The 22672-nt window shown below is 31.3% G+C and overlaps 2 protein-coding genes across 3 annotated transcripts in view; both read right to left on the reverse strand.

Annotated features, from left to right (window-relative positions):
* LOC127713229 (structural maintenance of chromosomes protein 6-like) overlaps nucleotides 1-22672 on the reverse strand; it is a 396756-nt gene that overhangs the window by 284520 nt on the left and 89564 nt on the right. The window lies entirely within an intron of this gene.
* LOC127713471 (uncharacterized) lies at nucleotides 2151-22313 on the reverse strand. 2 transcript variants are annotated; one of them, XM_052219788.1, is made up of 4 exons: nucleotides 20997-22313; nucleotides 15113-15347; nucleotides 10796-10966; nucleotides 2151-9199 (listed from the first exon to the last, which is right to left on the reverse strand). In XM_052219788.1, exons 1-4 carry the CDS (start codon nucleotides 22092-22094, stop codon nucleotides 8682-8684), a joined length of 2022 nt encoding a protein of 673 aa, XP_052075748.1. In that variant the 5' UTR covers nucleotides 22095-22313; the 3' UTR covers nucleotides 2151-8681. The 2 variants fall into 2 exon arrangements, with proteins under 2 accessions (XP_052075748.1, XP_052075747.1); XM_052219787.1 differs by having other exon boundaries at nucleotides 2151-9211.

The following is a 22672-nucleotide window of genomic DNA, read 5'->3' on the forward strand; positions in this document are numbered from 1 at the left end:
CCAATTTGATAACGAGGTCCACAAATAAAAAATCTAAATACATGGTTAGATTCAGCATATCAAAGAACCCCATATATTCAATTTTTGTTGAAATCAAACAAAGTTTAATTTTGGACCCCAATTTGGACCAACTTGAAAACTGGGCCAAAAATCAAAAATCTAGATACATGTTTAGATTCAGCATATCAAAGAACCTCATATATTCAATTTTTGCTAAAATCAAACAAAGTTAAATTTTGGACCCTTTGGACCTTAATGTAGACCAATTTGAAAACTGGACCCAAAATTAAAAATCTAAATACACTGTTAGATTCGGCATAACAAATAAATAAATGTGATCAAAGATTTTACAAATCTAATGCGCCATACTGTGCAATTAAAGGTTACTTCTTGAAATTTTTCAATATTTGAAATTTGAAAAATAATAATATTTGAAGAATAATTCTTTTTAATTTCTGAAATCTGAAATGAGAAAAAATTGACCCCCCACAATTTCTTTTTATCCCCCCCCCTCTTTTTTCCCCCAAAAAATTCTTTCCCTCAAGATATGGTCATAATCTCAATTCAAATTTCCAATGGAGTTGGCAACCATAATTACCCATTTAAATTTACCATAGTGCTAACTTAATCTATTTTATAATAGAATTAAAAATATAGTGTCAAATCTTTCATATGGATTTTTTTGTAAAAAAAAAAGATGCAACATTTGCAGATATTTTTACTGGTCTTCCTTTATAAATATGCATTTCTTTAAACATAATTTAAAAGCAGTGTAAGGGAAGTAACAAAAAAGTTGTATTTGGATTACCTCCCTTACACTGTTTTAAATTATCTTTATTGTTCATTAACCATTACTTTATACATAATTTAAAAGCAGTGTAAGGGAGATAATTGAAATGATGTATTTGATTTATCTCCCTTACACTGCTTTAAATTATGTTTTGTACTAAAGTATTTGTCCATTAACCAGGACAACCTTGTTTTTCCCCCTTTTTTGCCCCTAATTCCTAAACGGTTTGAGCCATAACCCCCCAAAGCAAATCCTAACCATCCCTTTGTGGTCTGGAAACTTGTAGTATAATTTCAGAGAGATCCATACACCATTCCACAGTTATTGTCTGGAAACTAGAAAATGCTTATTTTTGGCCCCTTTTTGGCCCCTTATTCCTTAACTGTTGGTACCATAACCCCCAAAAGCAATCCCAACCTTCCTTTTGTGGTATTTAACCTTATGGTCAAATTTCTAAAAGATCCATTCACTTTAACTAAAGTTAGAGTGCGAAAACCAATGTGTCATCGGACGACGACGACGTCATACCAATATACGACCACAAAATTTTTTTGCGGTCGTATAAAAACTGCAAAATTTCCTTAAAATTACCAATTCAGGGGCAGCAACCCAACAACAGGTTGTCAGATTTGTCTGAAAATTTCAGGGCAGATAGATCTTGACCTGATTATCAGTTTTACCCTGTGTCAGATTTACTCTAAATGCTTTGGTTTCAGAGATATAAGCCAAAATCTACATTTTACCCCTATGTTCTATTTTTAGCCATGGTGGTCATCTTGGTTGGTTGGCGGAATGGCCGGACATATTTTTTAAACTAGATACCCTAATGATGATTGTGGCCAAGTTTGGTCAAATTAGGCCCAATAGTTTCAGAGGAGAAGATTTTTGTAAAAGTTTACGGACGACGGACGCCAAGTGATGAGAAAAGCTCACTTGGCCCTTTGGGCCAGGTGAGCTAAAAAACTGGTGAAAATTCATTTAAGGCCAACAACTCCTATAAGAAGTCACCTGACAGTTTTGATTTAATGGACAAAAGGTAATCCCAACATTCTGAAATTTTATGCCCTGTCAAATTTTTTCTATATTTAGCGGTTTTTAAGATAATAGACAACTCTTATTTTACTCCTATGTTCTATTTGTAGCCATGTTGGATGACATGCTTGGTCAACGGACACATTTTTTACTAGATACCCATAACGATGATTGTGGTCAAGTTTGATTAAACTTAGCAGTGTTTTCACAGAAGATTTTCGTAAAAGTTAAAGGACTACGGATAAAGACATGATGAGAAAAGCTCACTTGGTCGTGTGGGTCAGGTGAGCTAAAAGGGGTTTTCAGTAAATAATGAACAAATGCTAAGTCATCATTTTTCCATTTATTTTGTTCCATAACAAAAAAATATTCCATCTAGAATAAATAACAGAATGTAAAGATTGGTATTGCATGGATTACAGCAGAAACAAAACATATTCTTAAAATATGATGGAAATAATTCCTGGCAGATATTTTAAAGATCTTTACCCAAAATCAGATAATGTATGTTATTCACTGAATTAAAATTTGGTGACAGTGATTACAAACTATAAATGAAGCAAACAGACAAATTACTTCTGTCAAAATATACAAATCTGTGTATTTGGGTGCATTCTTAAATTGTCTTCTTTATTTTATAATTGCAGTTAAAAAAAAATGGCAAAGATATTTTTACATGGAGATAATGACATTTTAGTCGAGTTTATTTTACCTTGGTAGTGTTGCTCACCAGAGACCAAAATAAAAGGATGGAAACAACTATGTTTGTTAAGGTATCTATCCATACGATCATAAAGCATGGGCTCACTAAAAAGAACAAGGTACTACAATAAAAGTATGATCATGACTGAATAATTTAGGCTCCAGATGACAACCTTAGAAAGTTGTATCCAATAAGTAGATTACAGTTTAAAGTCAATATGTAACAATATTTATCATATTACATTTTTTATTTTGATATCCAACATTCAAAATATCTACCTGTGGCCATCATAAACATTGTAACTTGGTTTCCTTAATATTGTTGTCAAGGGAATATCAAATTCTTACAGAAATTATTTTCAGATTGAAATTAAAAAAAAATATGTAAAAGAGAACTATCGCTTAAATTATGTGACAAAAAAAATACTTAACAACAAAAGAAATGCACCACCACAGTTAATTTGTTTGTAATTAAAAATCTTATTATCATTCAGTACTGGTTCATGCATTTTCAGCACTAAGATTACATTTTTTGTCCAGCTTAATAAATCAATTACTTGTTGGCTTTTCAAGAAGAAATTTATATGTCCAATTGAATAAATACCACAGAGACCAATAGCTACTGTATTTATAAAATGGGACAGGTAAACTTGCAAATTTTTTTGAATAATGCAACAAAAAGGAACTGATTCTGGGAAAAGGTTTCATTCCTTTCGCAATAGTTTGTTTTGGTGATTTTTAAATATTATTTTTCAATTTTATGTAAATTTTGGACAAATGTTGTCTTGTTGTCTTTAACAACAGTGATAATGCAGGCAAAAAACTTTTTCAAGAAAAGAAATTTGTTAAATCAATACTCTAAAAAGTATGCTCTGAATATTATGAACAAAATAACTCCCCTTTTCCAAGAAAACATAAATTATGTGTTCCACACTGTGTACACACCTGTAACCTTCACACTTAACACTCTGGTATAAATATATACATGTATTTACACGATGGACATGACTGGCAGCTTTGACAGGAGCAGAAACTCCACAAAATCATAACACAATCAGCAAGAAGAGATCAAAACATATAACAATTAACATATAATAAAATTAGGTATTATTTATAATTGGAATTATTTTTATAAAGTAAATAATCTGCTTTAACCCATCAGTCAGATCAATAACAATAATCTGCTTTAACCCATCAGTCAGATCAATAACAATAATCTGCTTTAACCCATCAGTCAGATCAATAACAATAAATCTTATGACAACAATTTGTAAAGGGTTCCATCAACTCCTATCTTGCCTGCAATTGCTGCTGTTGGTGTAAAAGTGCAATATCTACAGTCAAAAACTAAAGCCTTTTATCAGTAAAATATGATTTTTTTAAATTTGAACTTTTGTGAAGGTTTGACAAAGTTATTGATATCTAAAAAATTTAATCTGAGACTGTATGTAAAATGTAACTGAAAAGACAAAGTATCAATAAAATACTGGAAATGAAAACAATATTTTTTTCAAAATTTAGCTCTGGATACTGTAATTTGGTCATAAAAAAGCTTCTTCTGAGTGTCATAAAGTTCCATTGAGGTTTTACTAGTATTAAACACAGCCTCCCCAAGAATGTAGGATCACTATGTCTCGCTTCTGACAGATTTTTACCAAACTTAACAGTTTCTCAAAAAGGATTTTTTTTGTAATTTGATAGCTAATGAAAGAGAAAAATATGACTTAAGTATTCCAATTTTAAATAATATTTAAAGTTAGTACGAAAAACAATATAATATATATAACAAATATTTCAGAACCATAAAAAAAAATGCTAAAAATAAATAAGTGGTTTTATTCATTGTTGACATTCAACAATGCTGTTTTGGCCTGAGGTTTTAATACTGTAGGATACAATGACATATCATAACATTCTACAGTTTAAAGGCAATAATAAGAATATGTAAAAATCCAAACCTTTTGAACAAACTACTGTAGCATATTTTCTCCATGCTTCAAAATTGTCATACATGAAACAGATAGTTTTACTGATAGGCTAAGAACCAGTAAATTGGAAAAGTCACAGATTTATGTAAGCTCCAACATATATTTAACTAGAACACTAAAAATGGATAGATAATTTGTTTTCCATTCTTTGAAACCATTAAAGAAAGATTCTTAAAATAGACACACAACTGTATTGAATGCATGTAATACATGTATGGTGAAAATGTTCTCAAAAATGTTCCTGAAATCCTTATTCTTCCAAGCAGACCACATATCTTCTTTCTTACAAATTGACATGTTGTTGCCAGAAAAGTTTCTGTTCTAAATGATGCAAGATAATAATAAGGTAACAAAACTTTAATTTTAGTGTATACATTATTCAAATTTATTGATGAAAAAAATATACTCCAAAACTTTGAAATTAGCATAAAATTGTAATGCTGCTTAACTGACAAATCATAATTCTACTTTGTTTTTCACAGCAAAAGAATAAAGATATAACTGCATAATTTCAGTTTTTAGTACAAGTTAAACATTTTGAAGTTATATTGAAAATCTGAGACATCACCTTTTTATTATATTTAACCCAAATTGCAAAAACAATGTACCATCTGAACAAATTTGAAAACAATTAATTACTTGAACCATTTTATATTTCACTTACAACAGGTTTCTGATGATTCAATCAATAAATAATTTCAAACTAACCACGCATTATTTTTACCCAATTTAATTTTTTTTTACCATTTTGGCAACTTGATTATTACAAAAAAGATATTTTTACCTTCTGAGGCACTATGGTGTTTTATTTTGGCAATTTTCATTTATTTTAGAATACTCTTTTTATAATTATAAAATGATATGATTACACAGAGTTAGCTCGTTTTTAATATATAATGTAAAGAGTCTATCATATGAAACATTGACACAGGTATTTTAATGGGTTAAAACTAAATGATGCGAGTTCAACTGACAAAACTTTAAAATTCAGAAATATAAATTTCTGGAATGTGAAATGCTTTAAATAGAATGAAATACTTTGTCTTACAAGACTAGATATGTACTACTGATATAGAGCTCATATTTTCAATTATGATGTACACATCTTTATATTTCGAGCACTGATCTGATACAATAACAAAAATTATAGGCGAAAAATGATTAAATCTGATGTATGACATATTAAAACATATGTATTCTATGTATGAAAAATCAAGCTTATTCTATTTAACTTGTTTTATTAAAGAATTGACAAAATTCGACTAATTTCTATCGTCTTTGTAAATAATTGTCAGTCAAAGTCTTGTCTTACTTACGTTATTTCTTGTAGAGTAGACATGTTCTTATTTATTTTTCTGTGAAATATTAATTTATACTGAGGAATGATTAATGCATAATAAAATGTGGTTATTTATTCATAAGTAACTCATGGCTGTTCCTTTAAAACATACATGGAACACAAGGAAGCCACCAACAGAATTAATTTATGAGACCTTCATACATTTTAAACTTATGCATGTATGTATAACATAATATTTCACACCCACCAATAGTGGCCATTTCAAATTGTCTTCCCTCCTGGGTCTCATGTATGTTTATAGAACAGCCCTATAAATTAAGACACAAAGAATTCAATGAACACAGTTCTGTATTGGATTACAATTTCATAAAAAAATATGTTTGAAGCCTAAGTTTGATCTTAAATAATAATCTTTAATTTAAAACAGGTAACCATGCTCTTTTTTTAAAAGAAAGTTTGGATAAAAAGTAAAAGATTTTTGTTGTTTTGTTTAAATTTTAAGGACAACTAAATTTGTTTTTATAAACTCAGATAAACATGCATTTAATATTAATTATCGCTATTTTACGAAATTTTCCTTTGATCTTACTGACTGATAATTTCCTTTCTCAGCACAGTAGAGTGATACGAAAAATTATCGCTAGAAACTAAGGGCGCACATGCAGTTGTCAATGAAATTTACAACGTCGTCATAGGTAAAATAGCGATAAACAGATTTCATCTCAACTCAATTGCTTTTCTCACTTTCGCTGTACCGGCTCAAGCAAGAAAATCAATCACGTTGAGATGACAAACGATAATCTACAAGTATTATGGTTCTTATGTGTAATTTTTTTCTTTTGCATTTGTAAATTATGTATTGCCATTCTATTGTGACTAAACATTTAAATGATTCAAAATGTGTTTCTCCACTTGCTAACATATACTATTAAACAATTTATTTATGCCATCTTTTGTTGTTTGAGGAAGTATTCTGACCTTTAGTACAAATGTTAATCTAGCAAAACTATGTATGACCTATGTCCCCTGTGTTATCTCAAAATGACAGACCTTTTCTTTTCTACCTTCAGTAAACGTTGATATTTTCACAGGTTTTGTTTGCATAAAATTTTCTGGAGGGACTAAAATTCCTGCAACAAATGGTAAGAACACCCTTCACATTAGTTGTGCTGATTTGTAAAACTATTCATGTGGGGAATATTTAACACATTTTATGCAATTGCAAATTAAAATAAGCAAAAGCATACTGACAAAAAAAAGACAAAAATAAAACACAGTTGTAACCATTGCTCATTCAACATTAACATTGTACCATTATGTAACCCATTTGAATTGTCCCCACCCCTTAAACAATAGGTATAACATATAAACACAACATAAAAATATATAAAGCTTTGAGGTAATACAACACAACTTGTGGACAAATCACAGTAAAAAACAAAAAATATCACAGAATTGAAAATGGTTGTTATTATCAGTTTTATATAAAAATATATTTAAAAATACAAATATGTATGATTCCATTAGAAACATTAAAGCACAATCAGCTTCGTAACAAGGCAAACATTCAGTTATCTATTTTCTGTTTACAAAAACATCAGCAGGAGAAGTTTTTGAGTAGTTTTATGTTCTGATAATTGTAATTCTATACGAATTCCCTCCCCAAACACCAACTTTGGCTGAGTTTACTTAAAAATGCGAACAGTTGTTGTGCTGATTTTTAATTTTTTTTTATGGGAGAAGGGATCGAAGAGTTAATACTTACTTTATAAAATACAACTTTGTTTTTCAAACACTGTTTTATTCTTTTGGCAAATATTAAAAACTTTGAAAAGTTTGACAGCAGAAAATTGCTCAAGGAAACTTAATTAAATGTTCAGTTTCATTTTTGCCAGTTTGGCTACATCAGGCAATTGCAATGTAAACATGTAAAGGCAAAATCAGCATAATTTTATATTCAACTAATCAAACATTACTATCTATTTCTTGCTTTGCTATCAAAAACAATAAACTGTATAGAATGCACTGTAAACTACTAAATATGGGAAATAACCAATAAAATGTAACCTAACTTAAAAACATACTATAACAGAAAATCTTGAGTAACCAGTCCAATCTATTGTATCTTATTCATTATAAAGTAACATCAGAACATTTAATTAGCATCATATATTTTTCTTCTTGGACATTGTTTTGACACACTTTATTCAGAACATTATCATTATAAAATGAAAACAAATTTCACTGAGGAAAGGAGAACTGTTTTTTATCTAATTGCAGTAATACTTAATTTAGTTTTGAACACATTGCAGAAGTTTTGATATGATGAATGACAATGATTATAATTCACACAAAAAAATGAATAATTTCAAGCCATCTGATTAACCTGAGTTGTTAACTAAAAAAACAGATCTATAGTCTATATGGTACATTCACTGTCATTGTTTTGGTGAAAGTTTAAACCAATCTTAAGTAATTCTTACAAATAACATTCTAAAGTATTGACCATTTATACAAATATAAATAAATATTTCTACTGTTAAACACTAGCAGCATTAACATAATACACAAAATAACACAATCAAAACTGCCAATTGAAATGACTGAACTTGGGAAACACTTATTGTTTATACTCTACAACTGAAAGAAAGATCTAACTAGATTTAATATCTTTTCAGTGAATTATGTTTCATATCCAGGAATTCTCTGCTAAATTAATACAATTAACACAGATCTATATCTAAAGAACACATGTCTTAATATGATAAATATAATAGTGAAAGATTACAAACAACATTTAGTCTTTTTTATACATGATGGCACATGATTTTGTAGCTTTTGTATGATGATTTTTTTTACAATGTTTGTACTAGCTGTAACCTCTATGAGTTGCTAACTTTTTGACTTTCTCCAGCACAATCGGAATGTTTTGTTTGTATAACCGATCATTACTAAGATCTATGTAACTATAACGAGCCAAAAGTTTTCGCACTTGATCTGGAGCACTTTCAAGGGGAGAGAATCGGAGTAAGACTGGTACAATTGGTTTGTGAAATGTTTCAGCTAATGTCAAATCTTTCTTACAGTTATCACTTTGGAGGTATTTTGGTGTGAGACAGGTTAAAACTACTGAAGCAGCTTTCATATTTCTCTGGATTTGACTCTGTAATGTTTCCAGACCAGAATCAAGTTGATGGGTCACACTACTACGTGAACTTTTGCTACTGGTTCCCCTTGGTGGATGGTTGATGTTGATATCTGCCCAACACTGAAGGCCATTATGTTCCAGCATGTTTTTAATGTCCTCTACTTTTCCCTGCATGTCCCATTGATAACTTATGAACACTTGTGGGTCTCCATCTTCCTTTGTTACATTGGTAACACCATCTGAAAGAACAACTATTAGATTTTGATTTCAATTTTCTCTTAATAATTTTACTTTGTTTTCCTAAAATAATAATATTAGAATTAAGAATGGAAACAGGGAATGTGTCAAAGAGACAACAATCCGACCAAAGAACAGAAAACAGCCCGACTGCCAATGGGTCTTCAACGCAGCGAGAAAATTCTGCGCCCTGAGGCAGGCTTCAGTTGGCCCCTAAACCATAATATATAATTATTAGTTCAGCGCATTGGACGCCACACTAAACTCTGAAACATATAAATGAACTAAAATTAAAAAAACACACAAGACTAACAACGGCTAGAGGTTCCTGAATTGGGACAGGCACATAAATTTGGCGGGGTTAAACATGTTTTGTAAGATATCAACCCTCCCTTATACCTCTAGCCAATATATATGGAATAAACAAACACACAGCAACACGCACAGTAAAAACTCAGTTTTAAAGAAGTCCATTATTAGAATAGGTAACAGAAGAAACTAAGCAAAATTAATGACAATGATCAACATAAATTAACAAAGGACTCCTAGCAGTTACTGACATGCCAGCTCCAGACCTCAATTTACCTGATCGAAAGATTATGTCTTCATCATATACTTAAAATCAAGCACAATCCCTCCCGTTAGGGGTTTAGTATCATGCTATCATAAATTATATGAGAAGAACATAACCTGTATCATGCCAAAAACTTTTAGAATAAATGTGTTTACTTCCAATGCAAATACCCTACGAGTGAATTATTCTAAAAAATGCCATCTTTAATGACTTGACAACAGTATTGTAACTATATCCCTTCTGAATAAGTCTGTTTAAAGGTTTGGTTAGCTTTTGAGGTGAATGACGACATTCTTGTGCCTTGTATAGAATATTATCATAAAAGATGGGATGTGAAATATCTGAACGTATAAGATGTCTGCATGTTGATTAATATTTACAAATGATGTCCTTGTAACGATGATAAAATTCAGTAAAAGTTTTGACAAGTTTGTGTATATATTATGTGTTTAAATCTCACCCTAGTCATAATTGTATATGTAAATATAAAAATAAGAAGATGTGGTGTGATTGCCAATGAGACAACTCTCCACAAGAGACCAAATGACACAGAAATTAACAACTATAGGTCACCATACGACCTTCAACAATGAGCAAAACCCACACCGCATAGTCAGTTATAAAAGGCCCCGAAATGACAAATGTAAAACATTTCAAACAAGAAACAATATTTTGTTTAAACATATTTTTATACTGCTTTAGTTATGTGTACTTTCCTAAAGGAGGAATGCTTTTGAAAAGGAAACTTCTTCACCAAAGATTTACAAGAGTTTGATTTAAACTAAAGTATATGAGACTAATTTCATTGAGGCACATAGTGAAATGTCTCACCTGCTTTACTGACCATTGATTTTATGTTGGAATTTTAAAAAATAAAGGTTTTAATACAAGTATCACGTAAATTTAACATTTTTAAAGATCCATGACTCTGCTACTTTATTCATGACATTTGATTTACTGACATCTGATAAAGTAAATGTACTGTAACTTTAAAACAATCGTATCATTCATTACATAAACATACTTTTAACTAAAGCCAGACTTTCTAATGGTTTGAGTCCATCTGACATCTTATTGAGATAAGACTGCTCCAGTACAACTCCAGGAACTCTCCTTAAAGGCTTAATATGGTGCTCAAGTACATCTAAGCTCTCATTGTACATCTTGGTTTCAAAATCAATGGCTGGACAATCACCTGTAATTACAAACAAAACAAATCATTATAATATCTAAATTGTTATCGATTACAATAAAGTTTTATAGAGATAATCATTTACAGGACAATCATCTATAAATAACAAGAAAACATCTCCATAATTACAGCTAGACATGCCAAATTAAATCTCATGATCAATATTATACACGATATCATTGATTTTCCTAAAGATCTTGGAAACCATCGATCTCAAGATTTTTTAAAAACTTTTATAATGAGAATAATTAAACAATTGTCTTAAAATATGAGTCTGGGTGTATTTCCATCTATTTCACAGTTTGGTAAGAAAACCTTATTCTTTCAGCTGAATATGGAAAAATGAAAAGAAAAATATTTTCAAAATTACAGATGCTGTCTCATGTTCATGAAACAGCTCTATTTCTGGTTTCATTAAATGCAATGAAGGTTCAAAAAAAATATTGAAATCTTAATAAACCTTTAACCCAAACCTGTATCTTAATGTTAGTGCAAAAATTTCAGTCCATTTAACATGTTTAACAGTAAAATATGTGAAAATACTATATCTAAAAATTTTGTTCTGGATGCTGTTTCTTCATAATGAAGAATCTTCTGTCCAAATTTTTTGTTATCACAGACGAAACCTTATGTTGACAACACTTATGCCGGAATGTATGATCTCTATGTCTCGCCTTCACGACATACAAGACAAACAAGAATGTGTCCATAGTACTAGGATGGCCCACTCGCACTATCCTTTTCTATGTTCAGTGGACCGTGAAATTGGGGTCAAAACTCTTAATTTGGCATTAAAATTAGAAAGATCATATCATAGGGAACATGTGTACTAAGTTTCAAGTTGATTGGACTTCAACTTCATCAAAAACTACCTTGACCAAAAATTTTAACCTGAAGCGACCAAAAACTTTAACCTGAAGCAGGACAGAAGGACGCACGGACGAACGGATGAAAGGATGCACAGACCGAAAAACATAATGCCCCCTATACAAAAGATATCAAAAAGGCTTCAAGGTATTGAATTTTGAGGCAATGATCTGAAAAAGTTTGTTTAGTTCAGTTTAGTTCTCTTTCTATGTAAATATCGTCTTGCATTCTTAAATTTGTATAACTATTCATCAAGTATTACTGAAGATACATTTATTCAGTTGTACATGTATCTAGGTGAAATAAACCGTAATACATCTTTATATTTATTCAAAGACATTTAGATAATAATATCTATTATCTAAAATAATCACTTTTACTTAGTCTTATAATATTATTGTAAATCATCAAGTAGATTTAAACACAAGTACGTAATTCAATGTTTTTCACCTACTTGAACAGGGATTTTTAATCACATTCAAAGAAAACTTTAATGAAAGGAAAATAGTTGAAGAACTGGGTGTTAATTACAAATTAAATGTTTAGTGAAAAGTATGGACATGGTACATTGTTATTTGAGTTCACATAAATGGACATTTAAATCTGGTTATTAAAGTAACATTATTGTTAATGAAATATTCCTTATTTCAATCATACTTCTGCTTTCCCTTGATAACAACAATCTTTACATTTATTGTATGTCTTTTACATCTAATCTATCAAAAGCACTAAACATATATCATTATCATATTTTCAACAAATAAAAGACCCATCGACATCCAATGTCCCTAATTTGGTACAAAATAATGTTTTTTCTGCTAAAATATAACAGTTGAGAACAAAAAATTTACAGTGTAAACAAAAAGTCATTTCCAGAATAATATTTTTGAAATTATTTTGCATTTAATGTCACTTTTTTTGTTTAAACATATTTAATATAACAAAAAGGACAAATGGATTCGACACAAGTTTTTCAACTTAGTAATTGGCTTTGAACTAGCTGTCAGTAACTGTGAGTACTCTCAGATCTGTTCTTAGTGTCTTTTTGTTGTAGGGATGTATAATTACCCTGCCACGTCCACTCTGTGTTTTTGTTACTTGTTTTTGCTTTGAATCTATCTGATGAGTTAAGCCCTTTTCAACTGATTTTTATAGTTTGATCATATGTTGTACTGTTACACCACTGTCCCAGGTTAGGGGGAGGGTTTGGTGCACACTAACATGTTTAACCCCGCCACATTCTGTATGTATGTGCCTGTCCCAAGTCAGGAGTCTGTAACTCAGTGGTTGTCGTTTGTTGCTGTATATCATATTTGTTTTTCATTCATTATTTGTACATAAATCAAGCCGTTAGTTTTCTCGTTTAAATGGTTTTACATTTGTCTTTTCGGGATCTTTTATAGCTGACTATGCAGTATGGGCTTTGCTCATTGTTGAAGGCCGTACGGTGACCTATAGTTGTTAATTTCTGTGTCATTTGGTCTCTTGTGGAGAGTTGTCTATTTGGCAATCATACCACATCTTCTTGTTTTAATATCCAAAAGAAATTTACTTCTTGAAATGTCACTTTTTACACAGAAATTTTATCTTGTGTTTCAAATCAAAACATCTAAAGATTTGCTAAAAAAAGGAATAAACCTTAATTCCCTGTGAAGATAAATTCCTACACTTGATTTCTACTTACTAATATTCAGTGTTCCAGCAAGAATTTAAGGACAGAGGGGCACAGATGAAATGGTACATTAGCACAGTTTTTTGTCTAAAAAGGGATAACTTATTTATGTTTATAGATAAACAAGAGTGCAAATATCTCACCTGCTTTATTGATTACAATTGAATTTATTTACAAGTCTTTCAGATATAGGATTTATGCAAGTATCATATAAATTCAACATTAGCAATGATCCATGTATATGGGGTCAAGGTTAGATGAACCCTGCCATAATGACAGGTACACGTTATAATCATTCCATACACCAAAAATATTTAACCTACATGTATTGCTTATAGTATCTGAGAAACATACCTAATCACAAAAACTTATCATTGACCACTGAACCATAAAAATTAGGTCAAGGTCAGATGAAACTGCCAGATGGACATGTACACCATACAATCATTCTATACATTCAATGAAGTTGACCTTTTGCTGATTGTATCTATGAAACAGACCTTACCACAAAACTTAACATTGACCAATGAATCATGAAAATGAGGTCAGGATCAAATGAACCCTACCAGACAGACATGTACACCTGAAAATCGTTCTACATACCAAAGAAAAATTATGACCTTCTATTTTGGGCTATTAAAAGCACTAAAACTGTGCAGAAATGAAAACTTTTTTTTTTCTATTAAAAACTTATGGTTTCCTGAATGTAATTTCAAGTTAAAGGAACCTAGTAATTTCAAGTTAAAGGAACCTAGTAATTTCAAGTTAAAGGAACCTATCTATACTACTAAAATAACAAGATTCAATTCATTAGCCGGCATGACGTAAAAACAATGAATCAAAGAATTCAACTTCATATATAACTAATAAAGGACAATAGTGTTGATTAAAAATTGCACCATTCCATTTTGTTATCCAAATAATATCACAAATAATCAACAAGTTCCAGGTCAAATCCAATACTGATACCACTAGTACCTGTTACCTAATCTGTATGTTCCGCCTCTGTCAGGCACACTACCAAACGAGTTTTGGGGATTTGCTGTATACATGGGTCATTATCACACCTGAACTTCATCATTATACAGGGATTGACACTACTAAATTCAATCATTGACCAAAAAATATATCTACAAGTAGTTTCCGGCTGTAGTAAGAAAACCAGGACGGATTCAAACAAAAAAGTTTTTGAAAGCAGAGAAAACTGTGGACCTTATAATCAGCATGACTTTATCAAATGACAATACGAATACTAAAAATCCAGGCTGAAAATAAGGCGTAGGTACTTTAATTCAGTCACAGAACTGCAATGTCGCGGATGTGTTCTAGTATGTCTATTCCAAAAAAGTTTTATAAGTATGACTGAAAATATATACATTAAATGTAACCCGAATAATCCAGTCGTTATATTACGCTCCCTATCGATCACTACATTAACTACTCGAAAGGTGGAGAGAATCAGAGACGGTAAGGGCTTGAATTATTCGAGTTACATTAAATGTAGTGTCTTTTGTAATATCATCTCATAATTAGTTACCTCACCTTCGTTGTGTTGTATTATACAATACAAGTTTGTAATGGAAAATTCAGTGATATACATCTATACTTACCTAGTATAGCTTTAAGTGATGGTCGAAGACCAGGCCAAACATTTTTAAACATGGCGGTGACTATTTTCTTGCCAAGCCAATCAGCAAACAACACTTCATGGAAAACAAAAGGTGACAATGTTGCAGCATCTGTCAGGATAACTATTACATGGGTTGCTGTAGCCATGTGTGGACCATTTATCTGTAGAAACTCTTCTTTTGATTTACCAAGCTTCAAACTGTCATGGTGAATAACCTGTTCAAAATTTATGAATTTCAACATTTATACTTTTATACTAAGACAAGACTCTAAAAAATATTTTCAATTACCTTTAATCTTATTACAAAAAATAGAGATAATGGCAACAAACAGAATACAGACCATATCATCAAAATGCTGGATTTTTTTTATCAATATCACATTTGGTGAGTTTGAACAATTGATATTTCAACATATCGGTACATTCAGTATTCTAATGGGTACTAATTGTTGACCCTACTGGTTGACTTATTTTTGTACTCTTATGAAGCAGAATTCAGAAAAAAAACTCAAGGACAAAAAGAAAAAGCCTCTTGCTAAGTTTATAATCTCACTTTCAGATATATTGATGACGTCCTGTCACATGATAACCCACATTTCAGTGAGTGCTTGCATCTCATATATCAAAGTATATACATTTGGCCTGTAGATGCTTCCAAAACTGTTTACTCTCATTAGATACTTGAAATTATGGATACTACTAAAATCAGAAAGTATGCTTCATATCTGGATATTTTTCTTGATATTGACAAAGATATTTTTCTTGATATTGACAAAGAGGGATGTCTATGATCTAAAGGTAAAAATGTATGCTATGGTTCTGTAAATTATTTTATTCAAATAGTTTCTAAATCAACCAAATAATGATTAAGACACCTAAATAATATGTAATGCCTGCTATAATATGTTCTTGATCAATAAAGAAAATAGAAAGAGTTATTAAATGACAATAAAACCTTTAGTAATGATATGAAATTTACTACCTTATCACAAATTCAGGTTGTTAAATACCTAATCCAATGTACATAGAAATGATTTATTTAATTATTTCAACCCTTTGTGTCTTGTAGCAATATACATGTAAATAAAATAGAGAATGGAAACGCGGAATGTGTCAAAGAGACAACAACCAAACCAAAGAGCACAAAACAGCCGAAGGCCATAAGTATATCAAAAATAAAAGTCTGAGCCACAAACTTTTTGACAATCAAACCCAAAAGTCCAATAGCATTTTCTATTTGTCTAAAGTAAAATTTTACTAATTTTCACTAGCTTGAACAAATATACACATGCCTTCAAAAAATAAATTAAACAGGTTTTCACAAATATTAAATATCTAACAAATTTAACATGACAGGATTATTTTCAATATCTTTTTTCCAATTACCGGGGTAGCTGTTAAGTTTTGATGAGCAATTCTTTGAAAGACCCCCCCCCTCGGAAAAAAATAATAAACAAAATAAAAATTGACATTTTCTGACTAAACAAACTCATATGATCACCAAATGAACTGGTACTTTTACTTTATAACCAAGTAAACATTTGGCCTGTAGATGTTTCCAGAACTGTTTACTCTCATTAGATACCAAACATTAGATACCAAATTGGTTGGAGGGTGGATAATGAATTAAGAAATCATAAACCACTTCAATAAAGTGACCTATATGTACATGTAGTACATGCGTTTTTCGAGGTGCATAATGTCTCATAAATCATATTGACTCTAAGGTCAAAGGTTTTTCTTACGCATATATTTGCTGATCATTTAATTTATTAGAAAGATATTTACTTTTGTTATCCCTGAACATGTCAAATGTTTAAACAATCAATGCATACTAGTCAGATGTATCCATTGAAACTGTGTTCAAATCATTTGTCAATATCCATATATTCAATTCAATAAAATTTTAAATATTACCAAAGAAAGGTTTATAAATTGTTTTCACTTGTGTTAAATTGACCAGGTAAATCTGTCATTGAAAAGTTTGACAGGTCATATTTAATAATGCTATATATATGTTAATTTACAGTGTCAAAATGAAATTTATATTAATAAACAGATAGGCTACCTTTATTGATATTGATTTAAGCTATTGAATATAACCCTATATTTTGAGAAATAAGCATTCTGAGAGTATTGCATGGCAATACATAGTCCCCTACTGGTTAAAAATTCATTGTACTGGAACAAAATGCTAACTTGATCTATAAATTGTCATGGTTTAAACTATATAACAAATATCAAGTCAATATCTTCAAGCATGAAGAAAAAAACTGATTATTTAAGTGAATTTTCTTAGTACAAGGACCATAACTCTGCACAAAATCATCAGACCGGAACAAAATTCGAACTTGATCTGTAATTTGTCATGATAAAACAATACACCAAATATCAAATCAATATCTTCTAGCACGAAGAAAACAATTGTGGAAAACTGATTTGCCCAACTGACGTATGGACAGACAGACAGACGGAGTGAAAATCTAAAGCCCCCTTTGACTTTGACTTCGTCAGTAGGGGACTAAAAATGAAGAAGTTGGGATCATATAACATCGAATTAGAAACTTAACTTTGACTGAGAGAATGTTTTTATTCTGATACAGATCTTTTATATACAGTGTTGTGTAACAGTTGACTGTTAATAAAAAATGGAAGAAATCTTAAATGAATAAATAAATTGTGGAATATTCAACAGTCATTAATAATACCAGTGCCAAGTCTGGGTTTACAGTGGCGGATCCAGAAATTTTCATAAGTGGGGGCCCACTGACTGCCTAAGAGGGGGCCCGCTCCAGTCATGCTTCAGTGATTTCCTATGTAATCAACCAAATTTTTTCCTCAAAAGGGGGGGCCCAGGCCCCCTGAAAAACCTTCTAAATCCGCCTCTGGTTTACTGTTGAATACATGTATATCGCATTCAATACTGGCACACATTTCTTTTTTAACAATGTCAACAAAAATAGTATTATTTTGAGTGTTTTACATGTACATTATAGCTTGTGGACACTAACTGGAATTTTTGCCTTATTCGGTTTTAACTACGCAAGATTTACACTAGGGATTTATGAACTACATGTATGTGTATTGTCATGAAAAATCTCCCCCGAAAGCACTTGGCTAATGATATTATTATTATGATTACTAAAGGTTATTCTGAACTACATTTGTATATTAAGACACTAACCAAGCAACAATTAATCAATCAATCTAACCTATTTTTAATAAAATAAAAGAAAAGAGTTGCAATGTCCCCCACATTACACATATTTTATATTTCCAAGGAGCATAACTCTTTTAAAAAAAGTCGATCGTCCACCTTTATTGAACTTGTCCATGATATTGCTGATATTAACCTATAGCACAAGTTATATAAAAATCTAGCAAGAATTGTACCCGTGAGAGCGCGAATGATGCCATTTTCCATAAATTTAATATTTCCAAGGGGCATAACTCTTTTAAAAAAAGTCGATCGTTATAGAACTTGTCCGAGATATTGCTAATATTAACCTATAGTAAGTTTTATAAAATTCTGGCAAGAATTGTACCGGTGAGAGCGCTAACAAGACCGGACGGACGGACAAACGGATGGACGCCCGGTATTTCCTTGTCCCCCGCAACAAGTTACGTTACAACAAGAATGTACACAGTGAAATGTCTCAATTGATGATGATGATGGATGGCTGCTTAGTGTCCAACAACAAATTAATATTCTTATTCAGTACGAGACGATGATGATGATAGATGGCTGTTAAAGTCCAGCAGCAAATTAAGGACATGTTAATGTAATATGAATATTAACCCTGCTTTGTACTAGACAGACATGATGAGCCGGATTTTTACCGTGCTAGTTCTCAAGGTAACAGTCTGCATGAAGACATGTCACTTTACCAGGACATATTATTCCAACTCTTTGCTCTTACCGCGTGTTTAGGGGAGAAGCAGAAAATACCAATTTTTAAGTCTTTGGTTAGACCCAGGAGGGGTTCGAACCCACAACCTCCCACACTAAAGGCAAATACACTACAACGAGACCACCAAGGCAGTTGAAATGTCTCAATTGCTCAACTGATTATAAGTTATGACTCCATAATATGTCTTTGAAATAAAGTTTTTACTACTTGTATAAAGACCACTCAATTTTTATCAAAGAAGCATTACATATGGACACATAACGCATAACCAGTGTAATTTAAACATTATTTCCAAATTGAAAATACATGTGTATGCAAGATCATAAATAATTGTCATTTTCAACACATACACAATTGATAAATTCAGGGGAAAATACTACTGCTTAAAAGTTTACATGTATTAACTCCAGGCTTGTTAAATTTTCTGATTTAATTTTTGTGACATTTTATCTTTCAATGTCTTTGTTGAACCTATCTGAAATAATCATGTGTATCCTTTGTCATGAACACACTTTCAATTTTCATTTCAAAATTTCATACTATGTCATATTTTGGTGTTAAGAAAATTTACATTTATCAATGGTTTATTTTGGTAACATGAATCTATGGTTATCATGGTTATTTTTGGTAATTTCTTGTGGTTAGACATGAGCAGTGATGAGATAGTGTTACAAAATTTACATTTAGACTGGATGTGCACTAATTGATATTTTAGTCTGGGAAAACATTGTTCATTATTAGTTGAAATTGGCTTTGAACTTAAGCTTTCAATAACTGTAAGTACTCTAAGATTGGTACATTTTGTCTTTTTTATGTTGTTTTTAATGCTTTATGTTGATCTGATGAGCAGTGTCCTCGAAAACTGGTAGTTCTGTCTGTCCTGAGCACCAAAAATCAGGTAGGTCCATCAATTTTGAATTAGTATTGGACGTGATTTCCCCCTTAAGTTTGTGGTGGTTTTTTTTGGTTTTTTTTGGCTGTCTGGATAGCTTCTGATTACAATGTATTTCAATTTTTAATAGGTAACCATATAATTATTGTGCAATTGGCCTAATCCTATCTATACATGTACCTACAATGGAAATTATTGATAGCAAGTATTTTCTGCAAATACGGGACCACAAAATTCACACTTGGACCACCAAATTTGAAGTCTTCTTGGTGGTCCTAATGACCACCAGGACCAGGCTAAAAAATATTTCGAGAAATCTGTATGAATAGAACCCTTTTCCACTGATTTTCACATTTGGTGGTTCTGATGCTGTGCTCTAACACAATTGTTCAAGCTTAAGGTAAGGCATGTTAGGGGAGGATTGAGTGCTCACCAACATGTTTAACATTCATAATGTGGTATCCCCAGTCAGAAACCTATAATGCATAATGGTTGTCCTTGGCTGCTGCTTGCCATATTTGTTTTCTACTTATTTTTTTTAGTATAAATAAGGCTGTTGTTTTTATTTCATTTTGTCTTGTCAGGCATTTTATAGCTAGTTAAACTGTAAATGTTTTGCTCATTGTTGAAGGCTGTATGGTGACCTATAGTTGTTTACATATATCAAACTATCATGACTATAGAAGATGAGAAATTGACTTGACATATCAAACTATAGAACATGAGAAATTGACTTGACATATCAACTATAGAACATGAGAAATTGACTTGACATATCAAACTATAGAACATGAGAAATTGACTTGACATATCAAACTATTAGAACATGAGAATTTGACTTGACATATCAAACTATAGAAATTGACTTGACATATTAAACTATTAGAACATGAGAATTTGACTTGACATATCAAACTATAGAAATTGACTTGACATATTAAACTATAGAACATGAGAATTTGACTTGACATATCAAACTATAGAAATTGACTTGACATATAAACTATAGAACATGAGAAATTGACTTGACATATCAAACATGTATATAAACAATATCTTACCTGCAAGTTTTTCTTTTTCAAGTCAGCTTTAACATTTTGTGCTAATCTCACATCTGTTGGGTCATAAATCAGATATATGACATCTGGTTTTGATCTTTGTGCTCTGGATCGAAGATGCCAGTTGTCTACTGAGCGGTGTTCTTTATCAAGTGTCTGCAGAATCTGCTGCATTATCTTCTTACGTACTACACGACTGTCAATTCCAAGGTGGTTTATCATGTCTTGGTCTGTCAGGGACATCAACAAAAATCCATCAACCATGTTTTCTGCTAGGCTTTGCTGATAGAATTCTTTTACACCTAACTTGAAAATCCATTCTTGCAAGTCACTTGGGCTCCACTGACAAATTTTCTTCTTTTTGTAATCTCCACTGAATTCAGTATCAGGTGGTGTGATGGGTGTAGGTGGCGTGTTTATTGTAGCAAACTTCTCCAAACTTTCCATCACTGCACCAATCACAACAGATGCTTTCTCTGCTAAACTAAGTTTAGTATGTTGTTGAGTCAAATCTACAAGATTTTTTAAAATACTAGAATATTCACGAGGTAACTCTGTTTTCTCCATTGAAGAAAACAAAACAGGGAATATTTCAACTGATGTTGGTGATGCTTTCTTCCTTTCATATAATGTTTTTCCTTCATACACTGAAACTGGACACATAAAATAGCTGTCTGATAGAAATATTAGTGCTGCACGACACTTTTCAACAGCTTCCATTCTCATAGAAAACCAACAAGGACTGTCTGTGTTCTTTTCATCCTTGTCAAACCATATGTCTTCTGCCAAGTTGTTCTCCTTTAACTGCCTAATAGTTTCTACAACAAATTTTCGCTCCAAAAATCCAGCATCAGGGGAATATGATACAAATATACCTTTTTTCATTTTCTTAAGTTTGATTGGTGTTCCAAGACTTGGAACTATATCATGCTTCTTGACATGGGACAGATTAGTGGTGTCTTTCAGTACAGATTTTGCATTGTCCCTCGATTTATCTGGTTGTGATACGACATTAGAAACTGAATCAAACTGATTAACATCTTCCATCTTATCCTTTATCTCTAAAGTAACTTCATTGTCATTATGATTTTCACCTTCCATTATCAATATCAACTTGGAAACGAATTCCGTTTCGAGAGGCCTTCAAAATTTTAATTTTGCTTAATTACATTTGTCATTATTAATCGCAGTGACAGATCATTCTGATTAACGAGACTGACCCAAGCTGACATGTCACTTTACCTGTACCTTTCTTGACAAGTTCAAATGAAAGTGGACAACATTTTTTGACTGCACATAGAAACCAAACACTGTTCCGGATATTTGGTCGCTTACGAAGTTGAAAATAAATTTCTAAAAAAAAAAATATGCAGAACCCACAAATAGGTTTCAGATATCACTAAAAAGTTAAGCATGCTTTTTATTCATTTAAAATTTTATTGTAATTTAAGCAAAAAGACTGTTAAAAATGCCAAATAGATTGGTAAACGTAGTTAGGCGTAATATCAAAAATAAAATTGTCGGTCATAGTACGTTTACTTTCCTTCCAAGACGGATAATTAATATTCTCTGAAATATTTGTGTTACCATATGTGTTGCGTCGAATTATAAGAGGGAACAAGACTTCATAATTAAAAATGTTCGTGTCAAAAGTCATAATTTTAAAACAATAGTTAAAT

The sequence above is a fragment of the Mytilus californianus genome, unplaced genomic scaffold, assembly GCF_021869535.1.
Source record: "Mytilus californianus isolate M0D057914Y unplaced genomic scaffold, xbMytCali1.0.p SCAF_1, whole genome shotgun sequence".
In the NCBI taxonomy this organism is placed as follows: Eukaryota; Metazoa; Mollusca; class Bivalvia; order Mytilida; family Mytilidae; genus Mytilus; species Mytilus californianus.